This window comes from Poecile atricapillus, chromosome 5 (assembly GCF_030490865.1).
Source record: "Poecile atricapillus isolate bPoeAtr1 chromosome 5, bPoeAtr1.hap1, whole genome shotgun sequence".
Classification (NCBI taxonomy): Eukaryota; Metazoa; Chordata; class Aves; order Passeriformes; family Paridae; genus Poecile; species Poecile atricapillus.
In genome coordinates this window covers 15560964-15582514 of record NC_081253.1, presented here as the reverse complement: position 1 = coordinate 15582514, position 21551 = coordinate 15560964, and the positions used below count along the sequence as shown (strand labels likewise).

At 57.7% G+C, this 21551-nt stretch overlaps 1 protein-coding gene and 1 non-coding gene across 2 annotated transcripts; both read right to left on the bottom strand.

The window, feature by feature from the left end:
* Positions 1-575: 575 nt before the first annotated feature.
* Positions 576-17203, bottom strand: WNT10A (Wnt family member 10A). The gene is made up of 4 exons (XM_058839971.1): positions 17145-17203; positions 14140-14402; positions 5921-6297; positions 576-1206 (listed from the first exon to the last, which is right to left on the bottom strand). The coding sequence occupies exons 1-4, from the start codon at positions 17201-17203 to the stop codon at positions 739-741; spliced, it is 1167 nt and encodes a 388-aa protein (XP_058695954.1). The 3' UTR covers positions 576-738.
* TRNAV-GAC (transfer RNA valine (anticodon GAC)) lies at positions 3645-3717 on the bottom strand. Its single transcript has one exon. It is a non-coding gene; the product is annotated as a tRNA-Val (tRNA).
* Positions 17204-21551: the final 4348 nt, after the last annotated feature.

The window sequence follows — 21551 nt, the reverse complement described above, 5'->3', positions numbered from 1 at the left end:
ACTCTTGAGGAATGGAGAGTCCTGGACAGCAGGAAGAGCAGGGTGCTGCATCCTGAAATACCCTATGCTGTCTCCAATCCACTTTTATTCACAATCAGAAAATAACTTACCATATAATAACACAGACACACAGAGCACAGCCCCGGACACCTGCCGCTCTGGCCATGACGCTACTGCCCAAGCCAGCCCAGAGGTCAGAGGTGAGCCCCAGCCCGCGGAGCTGTGCCCCTTCTCCATCCCATGGGGCGGTCCAACCCCATCCTGCTCAGAGCACAACCTCGCACGTGGTTGGAGGAACTTGTGCACAGTGCTAATGTGTGTCCCCCCCACTTCCCTCCCACCCTGGGCTCCCCATGCCCTGCTGTCCACGATCCCATCCTGCGCCGAACCGCTGGGTACCAGCGGGCAGTCCCCCACCCCCACACCCACCCTGCGCCCCCCCGAGTGGTGCTGGTGTCGGCGGTCTGTACAGCATGGCCGTGCGCTCCCCGGGGCCGGGAGCCTTGGTGCTCTCGTGTGGGGTTGGGGGGCAGCGGGCAGCCCTGCCCTTCCCAGGTGACAACAAAGTGCTGATTTTGGAGGGTGCTGAGCATGTCCTCTCGTGCTCCGTCGGAGCGGAGGGAAGCGGGTATCGCGGCTCCACCTCCCCCCCAGCGCCGATCCCCGTCTCCCTCCCCTGCCGCAGGGTTGTCCGTGCTTGTCCGTGGCACCCTGGGGTGGGCACCCATCTCTGCCGGGCTACTTGCAGACGCTGACCCACTCGGTGATGCGGCACTCCTCGCAGGCCACGAAGCAGCACCAGTGGAACTTGCAGTTGCAGCGCTCGCTGCGCGTCTGCCGCAGGATGTTGTGCCCGCGGCCGCAGCACAGGCTCTCGCAGTTGTCCATGCCCGGGCTGGTCTTGTTGCACAGGCGCCCTTGGGTGCCCAAGGAGTCCAGGGCCGGCTCTCGCTCGCAGAAGTCGGGTGACTTCTCAAAGTAAACCAGCTCGCTGATGCCGGCCCGGCGGCGATGCCGAGCGTGGCCCGGCTCCAGCTGCCCGGCGTTCCGGTTGTGGGGCCGGATGAGGGTGGCCCCATAGAAGCGGTCCTTGAGCAGGGACCCCACCAGGCGAAACTCAGGCGTCACCTGCCAGCACGTCTTCAGCTGGCAGCTCCCTGAGGTACCGTGGCATTTGCATTTTCTCCTCATGTTGTCCATCACCACCTGGGCGGGGAAGGAAGGACAGAGGAGTTAGCATGAAGGAGATGAGTTTTGGGGACTGGAGAAGCCACAGTGGAGCTCTGTGTGGGCTGGCACTACGGGAACATCAAGGGCTGTTATGAGTAGCCAACAAAGCTCTGGAACTGCAAAGCCAGCAAGGCTGCACCCTGTTGCTGTGCCCAGTGCAACTCATGTCCCACACCCTGTCCCTTCCCATCCTGGCAATACCAACTGGCTTTTATGTTTCAGCAAGAGATTGGCACCTAAAGGAGAGGGTGAGCTATTTGAGCACAGGGAGGAGAAGGAGCCTGGATCTCACCTCCCACTGCTGCTTGGCTCCAGCAGCATCAACCTGATCCTGCACCCCAGTTAAAAGCCAGCATGGCTGCATCTGTGCAGCCATAATAGGACACCCCTCAGAGCAAGGGTCTCCCACACACCTCACCAGTCGCACTGCAAGTGGGGCAGGTGGGAGGGATGCTTTCCCCTTCTTTTCCCCTCCCCAGGGTCTTCATCCCATAAAGCTCCAGTTCTGGGAGCACTGGTAGCAGCTCTGCTTTTAGCTCTTGCCTGCTCTCCTTCAGCCAACCTGGCCACAGTGCCAGGGGGCTGAGGCACTGCCTCCCACCACCACACAAATTCCAAGCAGGGATCACATCCCTGACTTACGGTTTGTAGAGGCTGCAGCGTGGCCAGAGCTACACATCCACATCCTTCAAGGGCCAGGGTGCATGGGCTCAGCTCTGGCTGTAGTTTGGGCTAGCCCAAAGCACAGCTCATGCAGGGGCCAGTGTGGAGTTCCTTGGACTCCCTGGGCAAGGCTGCCAAGCCCTAGGCTACATGCTGGGATCCCCTACATCCCCCATGCTTGTAAGGGATACTGCTGTGGCCAAGCCAGGAGAAACAGCTCATGCCCATCAATCTCCAGGGGCACAACATGGCCATACATCCCCTCACAGAGATGTAAAGAGACAGTTTACAACATCCTCTGTTCTGTCCCAACAGGGATTCCCTGCTGGGTTGTGTGCCCCCATATCCATGTGTTCACACAGGCTTCAACGAGCTCCCTTCCCATGTGGACACCAAAACCCCACCAGGAGTTCAGCTGGGGCTTGCAGATTATCACAGCCTGATCCCCATACCCAGGGCCATGCTCCAGGGCTTGTGGGGGGATTCCAGGGGACACCTGTCCCTGTGGAAGGTGCTGTCCTACAATGCCAGTCCTGCCCAGCTACCTGGCTTCATGCCTGCCACATGCTGCCTATTCTTGCCCCCTCCCTGAGAGGGACACATGTGACAGGAGTGCCTTGTTTAGGTAGGGGTGGGCAGTTTTTGTTCCTTGCTTTCTTGTTTTAGACTGAATCTCCAAGTTGCTAAGCAGTTATGGTAATGAAGGCAGGTCAAGGAAACACGCCTGGAGCTTGGGGCACATGGCAGAGAGGTCTGGGCTGGGCTGGAGTTTGGCTTTCATCCTGCTGAGAGTCCTGCTCCTGCTGGGAAAAGCCTCCACCTCACAGGCAATGAGCCACCTGGCCTCTCCACCATGTCCTGGGTGTGCCAGCCAGGAGCACCAGCTGCTCGCCACTGTTCTTGTCACTATCCTCGGGAACACACTGGCATTGGGACCCCATCCTTTCACACATTCCCTCCCCACTGGCTTGGCTGGACCAGGAAAAATCTGCATACAAGGCTGTGGCAGGCAGGCTCCCCATAGGGATGGAGGGGACAGTGGTGTGACAGCTGGACAGGGGGTCATTTGGGGCTACAGCTGGTCACAGCAGGGGCTGAAGAAGGTGTCAAGTGTGGCCATCTCCATCACCCAAGGCATCATTGCTGAGTATCCTGAGCGCCAACACAACACCCATCCATCCCTGACCAGCGATGGCGTGTTCTTTCCCGCCTGCACAGGCAGCACAGAGGGGACAGGACCTTGCAGAGCTATGAGATGCAAGAAGGACCCATCTGAGTCTTGGCCCCATGCTTTTGTCATTGAATTTTCTCCATGCACCCTTACCCGTCCTTTCCCTGTCTCAGAGACACCCAAGTTCGACACATGCCTGGACTCGCTGGTGCTTTCTTTCGTACATTCCCAGCTCCTCCCAGGCACGCTCATAAGAGCTTTATCGTAGGTCTTTGTTGTGAGGGTAATGGGTAGTTCCTGGCTTCCTTTCATCCTCTCTCGCTCTCTGATCTGGTGAGTTAGGAGGACCTGCAAAGTCTCTTTCACACTCCTGCTGCTCTTTGCTGGGGAGCTTGCTGCCTTCCCAGGGATGCAGAACACCCACCTCAGTCTTGAGTTGGACCAAGCAGTGATTATCCCAGGGCTTCCTATTCCTCAGGACCAAGGTCACCACTGCCACTATCAGCGGATGCTGCACATCCCTTGCAGCTGCAATGCCCTGCCCAGCTTCATAGCTGGACGTGAAAAGGAAAAATCAGTGTGTTTCTGCCTGGTTTCGAACCAGGGACCTTCCGCGTGTCAGGCGAACGTGATAACCACTACACTACAGAAACCCACATCTGATGGCACCTGGATGCCACCATTCATGGAATTGTCACCTCCCTCCAGCATTGCAGGGTCTGAGCTGGGAGAGAGGCTTACCCACACGCACAGCACCCCTGGGATACATAGGAACCACAGAGAGGATACTTAGAATGGAGAGCTCTGGGTGGTGCAGCTACTTGGTGCAATGGAGAGGGATGGTGCATGGCAGGGCACGGCATGAGGCTTCCATGTCCACATCACTGCTCACTAAAGAGGTTCAAGCCTCAGGACTTGGAGGGGAGGACCTGTGCAATCAGCACAGCCATTCCTTCCCTGGGAAATCCCAGGAGATTGTTGCTTATTACAGCAGGAACATTGCTCCTAGTAGTAAGTGGGGCTTGGGTGGGATCCACAGCATTGCTAAAAGAGCAGGTGGGGAGTTGGAGAACCCATCCCCAGTGGGGCAGCCAGGACCAGCCCTGGCAATAAGCATGGCACCAACAGACACAGACCAGGTCCAGCATCTTCTTGTTCCAGTGCCTGGCACCCACAGCCATCAGACATAGGCTCACACCCTCATCTCAGCAAGGTCCCTCAGCTGGGCAGCCTGTCCAGGCACTGCTTCCCCACCTGCACATGTACCATTCCCTCCTTTATTCCTTTAGTCTTCTTCTGCCTCTTCTTCTAGCTCCAAGGCTTCTTTCATCACTCCAGATCTTGTCTCTGAAGCCACCAAGAGCTGACATTGCCAGTCCCCTCAGGGACAAGCAGACCCCAGGCATTTTCACTGTTACTGGATCCCACAGGAAATGTTTTGTGACATCCTGCCGGAGCAAATATTCCTCTCTCACATTCCCTTCCTTCTGCAGGCTGTGAGGTTTCCCTTGGGAAAGAGGGAACAGGGACCACAGGTTTCTGAGCACTGCCAGGAGTCCCAGAAATCTGGAGCATGGAGAGATGTAGGGGAATCAGGATGAGCCCTGCAGTCAGAACCAGTATGGGGGTCTTGTCCAGCCTGGGCCAGAGCAGCCTGCAGAGGATTTAGCTGCCTAACACTGAGTAAGCTTTCACCACACACAAGCAAACAAAGCAAAACAAATCAAAAGCTTTGGCATTCCCCAGGCATTTACAGCTTGGACAAGCTGGGGTGGGTTTTCCAGGGTGGTAAAGCACAGGTCCAGCATCAGGGAAAGCCACACATTAAGGTCCTGCTCTGCAGCATCCTCACCTCACAGCTGGCTTCAGACATGCTCAAAGCAAGAGGCACATCCAAGTGTCTGAGCCATCCCAAGGAAACATTCCCTGTGGAATTCTGACCTTTAATTATTTATTCCTACAGCCACTACACATCCCTTGGCACTCCCCTGGCAGCATGTGGCTGGGGTCCTGGAGACGTGTCCTGTTGGATTCAATAGCTGTGATCTCTCAGGCACCTGCTGTGAGCAAAAGCAGGTAGGGAAATGCAGCCCCTCCTGCCTGAATCCTTCTTGTCTCCAATGTCAGGCTGCTTTTAAACCTCAGCTTCCAGACAGAGTGAGCTACTAATTAGTACCTTTAACGAGACCCGAATCATAAGAATGGAGGGGAGGGTGTCCTGCTTGCCTGGACAGGCTCCAGCACACTGCTAAAGAGAGGGGACACAGCTGTGGGCTGTCACCTCTGCTCCCAAGGACATGCTGTATTTCCCAGCTGGTATGGGTGCCCAGTGCCTAACTCAATCTCATTCACATCTGTCTCCTCCTCCACTGGCTCCCTTTCTGGAGGCAGAGACATAGCTGGGTGCTGCAGAATCTGTGCTGTATCCCCATGATGCCAGTGACTTTCTCCTCCCTGTCCTTAGCTTCCCACTGCAGTTCCCCAACACCAATTCACGCAGTTCCTGAGAGGCAGGAGACAGAATCATTGCTGTGCCACCCCAGTAGCACCACTGCAGCACAGACAGGTGACAGTGGCCTGGGACAGCATTCCTTGGCAAGGCCACAGCAGCAATGCTCAGAGGTATTGCTCCCAGCAAGTGTTTGACCAGCATATCCTTGCAGCCCAGTCCTGCTATGGGCATCACCACCTTTGTTCTGGGCAAGACTGGGGAAAGGTGGTGCCTTTGGGGCAATCCCAGACTCACAAATGGCTCCACAGAAGCCAGCGTGAGTCCCTCACAGCCTTCCCACACATGTCCTGGGGACCCTGTTCCCACCATCATCTCCCCACAACTGTCACCAGCGCCCCACTCACCTGTCGGCCCACACGGTTGTTGTGCAGGCGCATCCGGGAGTGGATATCCCTGTAGGTTTCCCGGGAGTCAAGGAAATCCTTGGAAAACTTCTCTCCATAGTCCACATCGGGGCTGCACCCTCCCCATTCCCAGGAGTCCTGGAGGCCAGGGGTCTCTGCCGGCATGTGCTCCATGTGCACCCCATGCACCATGCCTTTGCCACGGTTCATGGCTTCCAGCTGGAGACGATGCAGCTTGCGCCGGAAAGCCTCCTCATCGCCACGGCGCTTCTGGTCACAGCCGCAGGCCTGCAGCTTCCCAAGAGCGCAGGCGTTGGACACGGCGTGCACCACGCCGGCAGCCGCTATAGCGTACGCAAAGGCGCTCTCCCGAAAGCCTGCAAGGAAGGAGAGAGTGGGGCTCAGGCTGGGTGGCGTGACCCCTGTGGGGGGCTGGATGAGTTCATCATCACATTGGGGTGTAGGGAGTTGGAGGTTCAGCTTGTCTTGCTTTTTCCCGATGCACCAGCTCCCATATAGGCCACAAGTGAATCCCCACTCTGCTCTCCAGCCCCCACCAGGACACACTGCAGCCCTGCCCTAGCTGGGACCCCAGCTTCCACCATCACCCTGCTCTCACATTACTCCAGGAGGTGCCACCACAGCACTGCTCAGGCACCAGCATCATGGCTCTGGTGGGAAAGGCAAACCTTCTCCCCTCCCCACTCAGAGTTTCCTACTATACTAAATATAACACTGGCTTAGAGATATTTCTGCTGAAGAATGGGCCACTTTTGCTTATTCACAGGATGCAGATTAGGCAGCAAAAAGAGCAGGCTGAATGGGCCTGTCCAGCCCCATTCATCTGCCCATATTCCTTCCCACTATGAACCCTGCCAGGTCCCACATGAAGCTCTAAATGTGATACCACGCTGGAAAAAAAAGAGCATCCCCAGTCAGCGAGAGAATGCCATGACCACAGCGTGCACTGCCAGAGCCAGCAGCTGGTTGTCATTAAACACTAGGGAGTGAGGACATCCACAAGTGTCATTAGCTGGGGACAGGGCAGATGGGGACAGGGACAGGTCTCACAGAAGGGGTTCCATGGGGCTCCATGTGGCTGTGAGCAGGAGGTGCCTGAGAATCTCTTGGCTTCACATAAGCCAGGTGAAGACCCTCTCCTCCGTGGGAGTTTCTTTTTTATTTGAAATGCAAAGTAATATTTTTGTTTGTGGTTCCCAGGTCAGGCAGGGAGCCTGCAGTGCCCTTTGCTTTGGTGCACAGTGACTGGCCGCAGCATGAGGCAAGGATGGAGGGAGAAGCAGATTTTGTGCCGTGGCGTCACATGTGAATAAATAAATAGCTGGAGTTCCCAGCCTCTCTCTCTGTTGGACATGAGCAGTTTGACTGGCCCTGGCTTTGATGCAGCTGAACAGACAACAGGTTTTGGGATAGTTTCTTTACCAGGTCCATGCCATGGGGGTCTTGGGTGAGCACCCCAACGCTCTGCCAGCTCTCTGCCTGTGCCACAGAGTCAGGAGAGGTGAGAGTGCAACCACTGCTGTCGCCCGTCCTTGGCAGTGCTCTTCATCATGCACGTCTCCTCTGTGGTTCGCTGCCGCCCGCTGAGCAAACGCTATGATCTTATTAAAGGAAAATGAAATGCAGCCCGGAAACCTGCATTTAAAGTCATGCTGCTCTTTTGTGTGTTAATTTGACACTGGTGCATTTAAAAAATTAACGAGGCGCTGCTTAAAAGCCAGCAGGAGCCTCTCCCAGCTTCCCCTTGGTGTGGGACAAGCTTGCTCTCAGCCTGCCTCTTTCCATGCACAAGTTGAACAACATTTTTCAGCGGGCAGGTAATGGGGCTGCTGGTGCGTACACTGTGCTGTGCAGCCTCTCCAGGGAGAGTGCTGGCAGGCAGTGCCTGCAACACACCCACAGCGCTGCTGGAGCATGAAGGCCCACATCTGGGGACCTTCAGTCCCTAGGTGAGCAATGGAGGATGGACAACCAGCACAGAAAGGTCTCCTGGATTCCCAAATCCTCCCTACGTTGGTTCTCTGATCCCGCTATCTGGGCCAGCTTCAGCCCTTCATATACCAAACCTGGGCACAGCCCAATTTGTCACTGCCACTCTGCTGGGTATCCTCAGCTTCTGGCACAGCCAGCACCTGAGGACAGGGGCAGCAAACCCTTCATTCAGCACAACTCCCTCCTCTCAGCCCTGCCTCTTTTTCGCACATTTCTCCAGCCTAAAAAAATAATTTCTGGTGTGGCATCTCCTTAAAATCCCTGCTGGAGCCCAGACACAAGCTCTACCCCACCCAGTCCGTCTAGCAAGCCCGTGTTCTTACAGGTAAAGAGGTCAGGTTGATTGGGCACCCTCCATGGCTGGGAAACCCATGGGTTGAAGTCCCAGTCCTTCTTCCTCTATTGCTGTCCAAGTACATGTGAGCTGATGGATGAGGTATGGGTCCTTGTCCCTGGAGCTGCCATTCCCCTGGCTGTGGGCAGTGGACAGACTTGTGCCCAGGACATGACATCACAGCATTGAGGAAGCCTTGTTTCCATCTCATCGTGGTCCTTTCCCTGCTCAGTACCACTCTGCCTGGCCCCACCATTCTTCCCTGCCTTCTCCCCTTCTTCCCCCACCTGCTCTCAGGGGGAGCTGTGAGCAAAGGGGAGGAGGGGGTCAGGGCTGCCCTGGGATCACAGCAGCCATGCCAGTATGGTTCTGCTAGGAGTTCAGTTTACATTCCTTGCTCTCCCCCAGCCACGCCAGAGACAGAGGATTGAAGCAAAGCAACGAGCAACATGGCTACAGGCAACAACCACCTGCCTTGTGGGCTCAGCAAGGGTGGAAGCTTCCAGGAACCATAGCCGAGAGTGGCATGTGGTGGCCAGCCCTGAGCCCTTTGGAGGGAGGCTCTCCAGCAACCCCAGCCACCTAAGGCCTCAGCAGTGATTTTTGAGCCACCTTATCCCCCCAGAGACCACAGAAGAGGTGTAGCTGTGGAAGGTTCAAGAAGTATTGCACCCTCCAGGGAAGAGGGAATGGAGAACACAATCCTGACATCACCACCGGCATCCAGCCTGCTGTGTACTCAAAGACCATGCTAGGCAAAGAGGACAGGTTTCTCTTCCCCAGGTCAAATCCCAAAGCAGCTTTCTTATCAGGGAAAGTTTTCCCTGTCAAGATGTGCCTACGAGGTGGGTGCTCATTTAGCAAGACCTCAAGTCCCAGCAGCCCTGGCTCCACCACGGATGCTGCAGTTCCTCCATCTTTCAAGCAGATGAGCAATGAAGGCTACAGGGCTGGCTTAGGGACAGCTCCAGGCTCTACAGTCTGCAGACCAGGGAGAGCTGGAGTGATGGCCTTCGTCCCACAGCTGATCATCAAGTCCAGGCAGCAATTCTTTCCCAGCACCCATCACTGCAATGCCTGGGTGGCATTTAGGGAGCCAGCGGGACAGCTTCATGTAGGCCCACCCTAGGGTACCCCAGGGATGCTCAGCTGCCCCCTTCATGGCAATACCCCCCAGGAGCGGGGTGTAGCTGCCAGGAGCTGTGGGCACATCGCCCCAGCCCTGATAAAAGGCAGAGGAGAACTTCTCCCGCCACCTCCTGCGATGCCTGCCGAGACGGCCAGTCCCAACACGCTGCCTCTCCCCCAGCCCCGCTCCCTCCCCTCTCCCTAATTAAACTGCAGGTGAACCTGCCAGGGTCTGGCCCAGCACCAGGCACTAAATGCCTCCCTGCAGATCCCAACTTGCCTCCCTGCACCTTCTTGAGCGTGCCAGGGACAGCCCGCAGCCTTCGCTGCTTGTCCGCCCACGGCACTGTGAGAGAGCAGCCCTTGCTGCTGTGCAGGCTGTAGGGAGCCGAGCTCAGCCCCACATCGCCAGGAATCCTGCCTGGCCCCAGGGTCCCACTTGCACCATCAGTGGGGAGAAGGTCCAGGGAATGGGGGAACCCACAGGGACGAAGCCAAGCATCCACAGCACCCACATGTCCTTGAGGGCCAGGTGGGCAAAGCCCTTGGTTTGCCTGGGGGTACACGAAACCCTGCCAGCAGCCCAGCTGCAGGTGCGCCAGGCCAGGCGCTGCGGTCTGCGGGCACCGGAGCTTGGCTGGGGCTCTGCAGAGCTGGGTTCCAGGGTCCTGAGCTTGGCAGCATCTCCCTGGATAGCTGTACCAGCACCTGCCTCCCTCAGCACACAGCAAAGCTTCCCCCAGCTCCGTTTCCCAGCTGGCTGGGCCCCAGCACCTGGTGTTTCCATCCTTGCAGGGAGTTCCCCACTCCCTGCTGGAAGAAATCAAGATCTGGCCATGGCCATGCAGACCCCTTGTCACCAGTGAGCCCTTCCAGGGAAGACATGGGGCAAGCAGCCTCTCCAAAGGCTGCAGGAACCAAGAGATACTGCACTCCAGAGACATGTCCCCTCCAACCATGAGCCTTTGAAGGCCTTCAAGGACATCCAGCCCCTCCATGGGGGTCCTAATTTATTCAGAGCTCCATGTAGACAGGGTTGGGGTTAGGATGAGGAAAGGGGAATAGTCAGTCCCACAGCACACCTCAAACAGCCCCTAGCCATCAGTCAGACAGTCCCAGCCCTGATGGCACCCTGGGTGCACACATACTGGACAAGAACCAAGACTCAGTGACCCACCACCATCTGCAGCTTGGTTTTCATCAGGCAACCAGGCTTGGGTCAGCCCAGACAAGCCACACAGTGCCTGGCAGGCCACAGATGCTGTAGTGGGACAATATACCAGGACAACAGGCCATCCTCTCCACTGAGGTGGACACAATCGTGCTGCTCAGCCTTGAAGCAGGAGCAGGGGACCTATTTCCACTGCTGGTGTAGATGCAGCCACCTGCCTCCACCTCACTGCTCCATTCCCCCACATCTCCTGAGGCCAGGAGAGGATGTCTCTGTCAGCCAGGTGAGCACATGGAGGGAGAGAGAGATATAGCAGAGATGGATGGGACCGGGAACAGCACTGGAGAGTCCTGGCAGAAATGACAGTGCCAGAGAATGGCCAGGAAGGTGGTGAGTACATAGGCAGCCAGCTGGGGAGCCAGGGAAGACTGGAGGAGGATTTGCAATAGCACTGTTGAGCCTGGCTTAACATGGAGGGGACATGAGCCAAGGAGGATGGGGGGGTGCAGGTGGCACTGGAGATTCAACAGAGGATACAAAGAACATCTCATGCCTCAAGGATGCAGCATCAGAAGACCAGACCTGAAAAACCTACAGACCATAATGGTGTCTCAAAAAAACCCAACGGCTCTGTGAAAGCAGGGATGGCAAATTCCTGGACACCCCCCTGGCCCTCCACTAACCTGCTGTTATGCCTCAGACACCGTTTCCCGTGCCCCAGGGATGGCAGCATCTCCCAGGTCTGTGCTCTGCCCAGGATGCTGTGAGCATCCCTGTCTCCAGCTATGCTACCCTGAAGCCACCCCAAACTCCCAGCCCTGTCTGATTTGAAGCCTCTTCTTCCTGTCTCCCCAGCACACTCAAACTTATGGGATCAGCTCAGCAGGATGAGGACATGGGCACTCATTTGCCATTGTCCTCTTGCCTGTCCCCAGGGGATGAGGTCCCTGGCTCCACTGAGTGCCTGGATACTGGGAAGAGTGCACCATTGGACAGATTGGAACAGTGTTGCCTCCTGTCCAGCTCATGCCCACACTGGAGAAGACGTGAGAGATGCAGGAGGACAGGACAGAGTTGGGGAGCGGAGCCAAGCAGGGAGAGCGGGAGGAAGAAGCCAGCTACAAATAATTTAAAGTGAGATTCACGCACGGCTGAACTGATGGCAGAAGAAGTGGGAAAAGGAATGAAAGATTAAAGGGGTCTGTCACTTCGGGTTACAAACAATGATCCTACAAGAACGTTGCATTCCCAGACATGGAAAGGATGGGGCAGAGCACAGAGCAGAGACCTGGTCCCTGGAGGTCAGACACATTAAAGTCTGCGGCACGGAGCCTGCACCCCTCGCTTCTACCACTCACCTCTCCTCCAGCACTGGGCTGCTGAGATGCATCCCCTCTCTGATGGCTGTGCCTGTAACAGCTGGAAGGCAAAGCTCAGAGCTCCAGCACTGTTACTGAGGGACATGAGTGAGTTCAAAGTGGGCCAGGGCTCCAGCCTTAAGGTTTTCTCCATGCCAGAACGGCTCCAAGCTTGGAGATATGCTTGGGTGCTTGGGGCTCATCCTGCAACCTCTGCTGCCAAAACAGGAAGGCCATGAGATGTCTGCCTGCTCTAATACTCCAGCCCTACCTCCATCCTGCCCTGCTGCTGGATGTTGTGTCTCCATCCCAGAGAATGGGATCCCACCAATGCTGAGAGCCTGGGCTGAGCCATATCCAGTAGCTCAAGATGGGGGCTGGAGTCCAGGGTCTGTGGGAGTCCCCACATCCATCGGTCTCAGCCCTGGCAGCAGGAAGGGCTGCAGGAGTATCTGAGACAGAAGTGAGTTGCAAGTCACTGGGGCCACCAGCAGACGAGGTGGGCTGAGGGAAGGATGCAGGTCAATGCTCTCGGCTGCTGGTGCTTCTTACCCAGCCTGGTGGGACCCGGAGCAAGGAAGTTTGTCTGGGTGTGTGAGCAACTTGAGCCAGCAAGTCAGTGTCTCCTGATGCCCGAGGAGACTAGAAGTGAATTGCATTCCTCAGAGGACCTGGAAATACCTCGATGCTTATCAGGGCTGACAGTCCCCACCCTTCCTGCCAGGCCCTAACCTGGGCACTGCTCACAGAGGGAAGAGATGCTGCCCTTCTCCAGGCACTAAGGTCCTGAGAGGGACCAGGGCTGCTCCACAGCAGGACCACAGCCCTGCTGCCACACATGCTCCGAGGCAGCATTCCATCCAGTGAGGCTGTCCAGGCTGCCCTGCACATGAGGGACCTCTGAACACCAAAATGCTTCTGTGATCCCCTCTCCAGCCTTCTCCCCACTTGCTACAGCTGCCTGTGGGCTCCTGCCACCACATCCCCTCAATGACATGTAAGCCTCAAGCTGCCAACCTCTCCTCTTTGAGACTCTCCTCATAGTCCCAGGGAAAGAAGATGTAGGATGTGGAAGGCTGTTTGAAGAAGAGTGGATGGCTGCAACTCTCTGCTGGTCATCAGGCTGAGGGACTCACAAAGAGGTATGTGAACAGTTTCTTAGGTAGTTTTCACCTTTCTTGGGAGCTGGAGGAGTGGTATGTGGGCAGGGCACCTGGCCTGCCCTCAGCACCCTGACTGCCAGACACTGGCACCATATTGTCCTCCTGACCATGGTCTATGACAATGGGCACTTAGAAATATGCTGAGGCACAGGCTTCAAGAAAGGATACTCAGGTGAAAAGATACATTCAGGTCCACTAAAAGATCCCATCAGGTCACAACTGTAACCTGCACCATGCAGGCCAGCCCCAGAATCTGCCCCTGGGGGAAAAGAGTATCAACCAGGGAGGCTCTGATGCAGAGCCAGACATGACTGCGAGGCAGATGAGATCCTCGCACCAGGATCCTTGGCAGAATGTGGAGAGCTGGGAGAGTTCTCTTATCAGTGCAGCTGTGGGCTCTGTGGGCAGGTGAGCTCTCTGCAGGGCTCTGTGAGCTCCCAAGACAGCCTGTATCCCTGTCCCCTCTGCCATCACGCTTTAGGGTCCCACAGAAAAGAGAGCCCTTAGCTCTTAGCAAAGATAAGGGCAGAACACCAGGGTGACAGGCTCACAGAGCTACGCCCCACTAGTTAAGGGCATTTCAGCTCATCACAACACACTAAAACACCATGCCCAGAGCAGGACTGAGCCAAGATGCTCAACTGTACCCACCAAACCAAATCCCAGAGCATGGCATCCACCTTCAGACCCACCAACTATGCTGCACACACCTGGCACTGCTCCAAACACCAGCCTACACCACACAGGGAGAAGATGCCAGAAAGCAGAAGGGCCTGGAAAAAGCCTTTGGAGCAGCTGGAGTTGGTCAGGAAGGAGCAGCTCAGGACAAGGGCCAATGCAGGTACAAAGTGCATGGAGCAGCTTTGCCATAGTGCAGTGCTCCTTCATCTGGCAGACTAACATTTCTCTGCCTTCATCCATGGGGATGCTGAAGAGCTTGCCTCATCCCCTGGGCCAGGGAAGAGCTGTGCAGGGGCACAGGGGGAACCCAGGAGGGCTCCAGAGAGCAGGTGCTGGATAGTGGGACAGGAGGGGAACCATCCAACCCTTACCTCTGCTGAAGATGATGCTCTCATATGGAATCTTGTTCTTGGTCTCAAGGCTGGAGCAATTCCAGCGCTGGTCCCGGAACTGGTGCTGGCACTCATGGATGGCAATCTGGATACCCTGGATGGCCGAGGCGGTGACGTCAGGGTGGCGCACACACACCTCCAGCTGCCGCCGCGTCAGCCCCGGCAGGGTCAGGCACACAGTGTTGGCATTCAACACCGGCTCTGATGGCAGCTTCAGGCCCAGGATCTCATTGGAGCAGGAGCTGGGAGGGAAAAGGACACCCTTGAGCTCAGAGCAAGCAATGTCAGCCACTTGGTTTTCCATTTGGGGAAGGGGAAAAGTCTGTGGGGGACACACACACAGGAAAGGGAGATGCTCCTCAATCCACACTGTGCCCATTGCCTACAGGGAAGACTGGAAAAACTCTGTGCTCAACGGCAGCTTACCCAGGCAGAGATACCCAGCAGCACTGGGGCTGCAGTCCCCTCCAACAACGTAAGTACAGTACAGACACCCTAGCAGCCTTTTCCCAGCAGCAGTCAAATCTGGCCATCCTGCCTCTGGAGTCCAGCATCTCCCAGGACTGCACTCTCTCTCTCTGTGTGCTCCCCCAGGGATCTCCCACACTGGCCATGCACTGCAGATTCTCAGCACTCATTGCCCCAGCTTACCTTCTACAGAAAGCATGGGTTTCCCCCTGAGAGAACTGAGAGACCCTGGAGCAGAAGGCCCATTCCAGGTCTGCCTCCATCCCTGATGCTGGCTGATCCCCTCCCTGCATCTCCTGTATCCCCCAACACTGCTGGTCCTTGCAAGGGAGGTAAAGGGAGTCATCAGCCTTTTCTTTTCAGCTCAGCTGTGAAATATGGAGCCAAGCACTGTGCCAAGTATTCTCAAGCTCCCAGCAACAATCCCAAGTCCACTGTCACATTCTAACCTCACTGAACCAGATGCACATGGCCACAGGAGCACAGAGAGCAGCAAACGGATGGGTGCTAGGAGAGGCACATGGTCCACGGCAGGGGTACAAATAGAGATGTTCCCTGGGGAAATGGGGAAGCAGATGGAGTGTGTGGAGATGGAATATGGGATGTGGGATGTGGGGAGACAAAGCACGTCCAGAAAGAGATGCCTGGAGCTAATACAGTGGTACACATGGCAGACAAATCTAGAGAAGGAGACAGTAGGAAGTGTTTGCCCAACTCCAGGGAATGGCTTGAAGGACTCTGGGCTAAGCAGTGTCCAAGTGGAAGACCCACAAAGCAAGCAGCAGGCAGTGGGACACCCAGCAGCATCCAGCATCTTGCAGCATGGTCCACTAGGAGCTCAGCACCACCCTACTGATTGTTCAGCAGACCTTGGTTCCTGCTGAGAGCTCTCCCCAGGAAGGTCTCTCCCTGCTCCCTGGGACAAGCAAGAGCTGGGTCCCTGGGAGAAGAGAGGAGCTCAAAGCCCTTTGAACTTTGATTACAGAAACAAGACTTGGAGGAGGATGCTGGAGGAAGGACTGAAGCTGCCAGGTCTTGGGGAGAAGGGTAATTCCCCCTCTGTTCCCTCAAACCCTGCAAGCCTGGTGCAGGTACGTGGACAGAAGCAGCTGTCAGGGGATGAGTTCCCCAGCTCAGAGCTCACCCAGCTCTGGAGGGAGGGTTCAGCCCCAGTGCCCCTGCTGAATTACAGCTTGCTCAGGGGACAGGGAGAACTGTCAGGATCAGGCTGCTGCTTTTTCCAGCTTCCCAATGATGTTTATACCCATCCCACCACTTTCATGGGTGGTGTATGAATATGCCCCAGTGCAAATCCACAGTGACTCCAAAAGGGAGAGTCAAGGTGGAGCAGAGAAGAGAGACAAAGGGAGTGCATCCCTCCAAAACCCCTACACAGGAGAGAAAATCTTCTTCCCGGCTTCCTGCACTCATTCCTACTGTCAAGCAAGCCCTGGCTGACAAAAGATGCAGAGCAGGACACAGCTACCACCATCTCCAACCACAGGAGTTCCTGCCCTGAGCACCACAACGACTTTGTTCCCTGCGTGTCCTGAGCCTGACACAGCGTCTGCCATCTTTTCCCAGGGCATCCCGGGATGGGGGTGATGTTACAGTCTTTCTCCCGATTGCACTGCAGGGAAACTGAGGCAGGGGCTCCGGAAAGTAGAGGGAAGGTCCTTCTGCCTCTTGCTCCACCCAGGGCTCAGGAGGGCCAGGGACCGACAAGAAGCTGTCACTGTCACACTTCTTAGGAAGGATACAGCACTCCCCCCAGCTCTCTTCCCCCTTTAAATCTGGATTTAAACTTGATTTCACGGTGACAGGCCCCCAGGTCACAGGCTGCAGCGGCTGCTGCTTTAATTAATACAAGTCCCAACGTTAACAAATTATATTTAAAGGGGCTGGAGGGAGGGGGAAGGGCGGGGGACCCCCCCACACACACTCATACCAGCACCAGGATTAACCCCTGGCTGCCTGCAGTGCACAAGTTTGGGAGCGGGCAGAGGGAAGGCGAAGACGGACAGGGATGGTGAATTTGGGGGTTCGGTTCCTGGAAAGCAGGTGGCCCCCTCTTATCTCTCTAGTATTTAGGACAGGCGGAGCCAGGGAAGGGACGCAGGGGGATCCAGTAGGCAGCGACCCCCACGACAGTGACATCCCAGCCGGCATTCCCCCGTCCTCCGCGGGCGAGCGGGCAAACTGAGGCAGTCGGGGCGGGCACTGGAGCGTCTCCGGCCGGGGAGGAAGGGGGACAGCTTCTTGGAGCGGGAGAAATTGCGCATCCCACCAGCGTTCCGTCGGGAGGAGGGAAGGCGGAGGGGAGCAGCAGCGCTGACAGCCCCTTGCACGGGGGGCCGTAACCGCGCGGGGCCGGGCTGGGGCGGCGGGACCCCCCCAGGAGCCCCCTGGGCACACCGCCCCCGGCGCGGGGCAGGGCGCGGCGGCTCCCCGGCGCCCTCCCCGTGGGGCCGGGGCTCGCAGCGGCGGGGCTGGGGATGGAGGGGTGCAGCTCCTACCTGGGTACCCAGAGGCTGAGCAGCAGCGAGCAGAGTCCGTGGGCCAGGGCCGGGCGCATCTTCGCTGGGGCAGCGGCTGTGCGGGCTGCGGGCGGGCGGGCGCCTTTGGGGCAGGGGCGGCGGGGCTCGGCGCTGCTCTCTGCCCGCTTTGTTTGTTGTGGGTTGTTTGCTTGTTTGTGTTTTCCCCTCTCCTCCCTCTCACTGGCTCCCTGCGCGCCGGGGCTCGGCTCGCCGGGGCGGCTCTGCCATCCTCTCGGGATGCCCCCCCCGCCTCCCGCCGCCCCGGCGCCCTCCGAGCCCGGCGAGGGCTGCGCGCCCCCCGCCCTGCCCGCCGCCGCCCCGCCGCGCACAGCCCCCCGGCTCAGCCCCCCATGGCAGGTCGTGCCGGGGGGCCGGGGGGGCCCTCGGCCCGCGGGGTGCGCTCGCCCGCCGCTCCCCAGGGCGCCCCGGGGCTCCGGGGCCGCGGCGGGCGTGGGCAGGGCTCGCCGGGCGAGCGGCTCCGCGGCTCCCGCGGGGCCCGCAGGCACATGGGGAGCCGCGGCCCCCCCGCCGCCCCCCGCCGCCGGTGTCGCCGGGCCTCCGGCGGAGCGAGCACGGTCGCGGCCGGAGCGCCCCGGGAGCGCGGGGCGCGGAGCGGCGGCGGCAGCGGCTCTGCTTGGGATCGCGCTGCGCCGAGCATTACTCAGCGCCCGGAGCCCGAGTCCCGACACGTCCAGACAGGAGCCCGCGGGGGAAGGACGGGGCAGAGGGTGGCAGCGGGGCGGGGAGCCGGCGTGTCGCACGCAGCCTGCCGGGGAGGGAGCGGGCGGCGGGGGGGGCGAGCGGGCACGGGCGGCAGGAGAGTGGGCGCGGGGCCGGGGGGGAGAGAGGCGTGGGGTGGGCACAGCGTGGGTGAGTGGGCACGGTGTGCGGGGTGAGCGGGCACGGCGCGGAGAAGTGTGTGTGGTGGGAACGCTCAGCGCGGAGGAGTGTGCGCAGGGTGCGGGGTAAGTGTTGGTGCTGTGGGGTGAGCATGTGGGTCTGAGCGCGGGGACAGCTGGGCGTACGTGGCCCGGGGGAATGTGTGCAGGTGTGGGGGACTGTGCGTGGGGTGAACCTGGGTGGGGTGGGACTATATTCGTGGGGACTTGGGGGACTGCACGCTGCGGGGGGGAGTGCGCTCAGGGCATGGGGAAAGTGCTGTGGGCGTGGGGTTTAGTGGTGGGCACGAGGAAGGAAGCAGAGTGTGCGCAGAGTGAATGTGCGTGGCGTGGGATAAGCACACACCAGGCGTGGAGTGAGTGTGCTCAGCGTGAGAGTGCACCAAGTGTGGGTGAGGGCAGAGGGTGAGGGGTGATTGTGCATGGCTTGTTTGAGTGTGTGTGGGACAAAGGTGAGTGTGCACAGCATGCATGAGTAGGGGGGACCCTGGTACCTGAGCACGGTGAGAAGGCAGCGCACAGGTGAGCGTGCATGAGGTGTGATGTGTGTATGGTGTGGGGTGAGTGCATAGGGCATGGGGGGTGTGAAAGGGCACTGGGTATGGCATAGGGGTGCACGGCATGGGGTGAGTGTGCATGGAGTACAGAGAAACAGGGTGAGTGGTGAGTGTGTGTGGAGTGTTGAGGGTATGACTGTGCACTGGGTGTGGGGCAGATGTGCACGGGTGTAAGGAGAGTGTGGACAGTGTGGATTCAATGTGATTGAGGCATAGGGTGAATAGGCAGGGTGTGGGGGCATGGGTGGGTGTTGATGGGGACGGTGAGAGTGCATGGTGAGAGGTGTGTGGGAGTAGGGACAGACAGGAAATACGTAAGGCATGGAGTGAACATGGGGAGAGGGCTGTGCATAGCATGGAGGAGCGGGAGCGAGTGTCCCTGTGGTGTGAGGTGTGCAGGGGGTGCTGGAGGTTCACAGTGGCATCAAGGTGTGCACATGGGGACTGAGGGTGCTGACATGAGCTGTGGGTGTGCAGGAAGGCATTCCTGATGGTGCAAGGCATGTGGGTGCCCATGGGTGTGCACAGGGGTATGAGCGTGAGTGGCACATGCTGGGGGCGTGACTCTGTGTGAGTGGGCATGGAGAATGGCCTTGTACATCCCATGGCCCCGTTTTGGCTTCCCCCAACCCAGTGCCAGGAGAGCAGTGCTTCAAGGCCAGTGCCTATGGAGAAGCCATGGATGTGGTTCTGCCTTCCTTCAACAGGGCCACCAAGCGCTCCCCAGCCTCAGCCCACGAGCTCTCCCAGGTTGGGCACCCAATTTTTGCCCACCTCCTTGGCACCATCAGTTTAGTTCTTGGCCACCCCTTCCCTTCATGGAGTCCCGATGGGCAGGGTATCTTTCATCTGGGAGCTGTGAAGTGGTCTTGCAGATTATCCCTGTGTTTCCGTGCTGCTTTCTTGAGGACAGGAGGGTGGCCTTAGAAAAGCCCAGGCTCACTGGGCTCACAGCAAATGTGATCTGCCCCAATACAGCCTCTTCTCAGTCATGGGGATAGTTGGTGTCCCCTTACTTTGGGTGCTCATTCTGGGGCTAAGGGACTCCACTTGGGCACTGGGATGGGGGATGGCAGGCAGACCCCCACTACCCCCAGCCACCACAGCCCACTCCTGGCTGGTGTTTGGGCCATAAACAGCTGCCCAGCAGCTGCCAAAACACCCTCCACAGGCAGGCACTGTGTATCTCCCCACCAGCACAACAGCACTGACAGGGGCTACCTTCTCTGCTCATTTGATGGTTCCTGTTTGCACCAGAGAGGAAAATGTACTTCCTTTGGGAAATGAGTTGCAATCTGGGGGTGAGCCCTAAGACTGTGCTGGTTCCCCTGGGGTGCAGCAGTGTGGCATCACCACTGATGTTCCTTTTGTAGTTCTGAGGTTGCTGGCTTGTTCTCATGTCCCCAGCTCTGCTCCTGAGTGGGTTTAGCCTGTGTGCAGGCATGGACTGTGGTACAGACTGTGGTACATCTACCCTCCAACTTCCTTGCCCACACAGTTTAGCAGGAGGTGAAGGTGCAGAACTTTCTATCCCTGAGGCAAGGACCTGAGAACACACAGGTTCCTGGCACAATGTCACCCAGCACTCATCACTTCCTTCATAGCTGCTGCTCTCCTGGATCCCCAAGCACCCAGCAAGTGATGTGCAGTGTCCCACAGGAGTTTGGGAGTGGTGTCAGGACACCCCTTAGACACCTGCCACCAATAGAGGTGCAGACTGGTGATGAGAGGTGTGGTGTTAGGACTGGGCAGAGCACACCAGGAGACTTGTGGACATGACACACAATGGTTCCTAATGTAGAAGCCATTGCTCCCACCCTCTCCACTTTCTCTCACACAAGACCTGGCTCCTGTCTTGAGTTTCCCGTAGAACAGACTGTCTGAACCCCCTCTTAACAGGGTAAGGCAGAGGAACAGCCTCCAGTTTCAGGCAGCTTCCTGTCTCAGGTGTCCTCAGCAGGTCAGGACCCCTTTATTTCTCAGGCCACCCTGGGGGCTACACCCAGGCATGTGCTGCCCTTGGCCTGGACCCACCAGAGATCCCCTGGTGAAAGCGGGACACCTTCCCACCAGAAGCTCCTTCACTGTGGGAGGGGACCCTTGGTTCCAGGTTTCAGGAGTACAGGTGTTTGCATGTTTGTTAGGATCCTGTACACAAAATAAATGCTGAGGAAAATCAGAGGAGAAATGCTTTCATCCTTTCATACTCACTTCCAAGAGCAGGTGTCTCACTTGCATGCTTCATCTGGCTTGGGGAGGAGACTAGCCACTGTGTCTCACAGTCTCAGTGCTCACAGCCTGGGCAGGCTGTTTCCTCATGTCCCAGCAATGTCCTGGGGCTGAAGAGGAGCCAGGTGAGCGTTTTGCTCCAGCCTTTTTTCTGCATCACACCAGCAAAACCCTTAGAACAAGATTAAGCACCTGTTGTGGCCTGGGAAACTGGAGGAGTAAGAACAGGACCTGGCCCCTCTGAGCAGGGTTGGGTGTAAGCAGGTGTGTGAGGCTGGTGGAGGGTGCTTTGGTCCTCATGAGACCATCAAAGCTCAGGGCAAAAAGCAGAGCTTTCTGACAGCCCTGCATCTGTTCTTATCATTACTATAGGCCCCAGAGGGGAATGCAGCATCAGTGGGTCATGGCAGCTGTCACCTCCAAGCTTCTGTCCCATCTCCAGCACTGCTCAACAGCCCTCTGAAGAGACCAGGAAGGGATGTGGGATGCTGTCAGGACTGGAATGAAGGTGGCTGCTCCCCAGAGCCAGTGCACAAGAGGTGGTGGGGAAGTACCTGGTGCAGGGTGCTGTGGGATTACCCCGTGGAGCTCCCTTTCCCAGGCCAAAGCACTCAGGCAGGTCCCTTCTAAGTCCCCTCTGTCAGCAGGTTACACAATGCCCCAGGATGTGCTTTGTGCAGGGGACTGGGGAAGCATCCAGG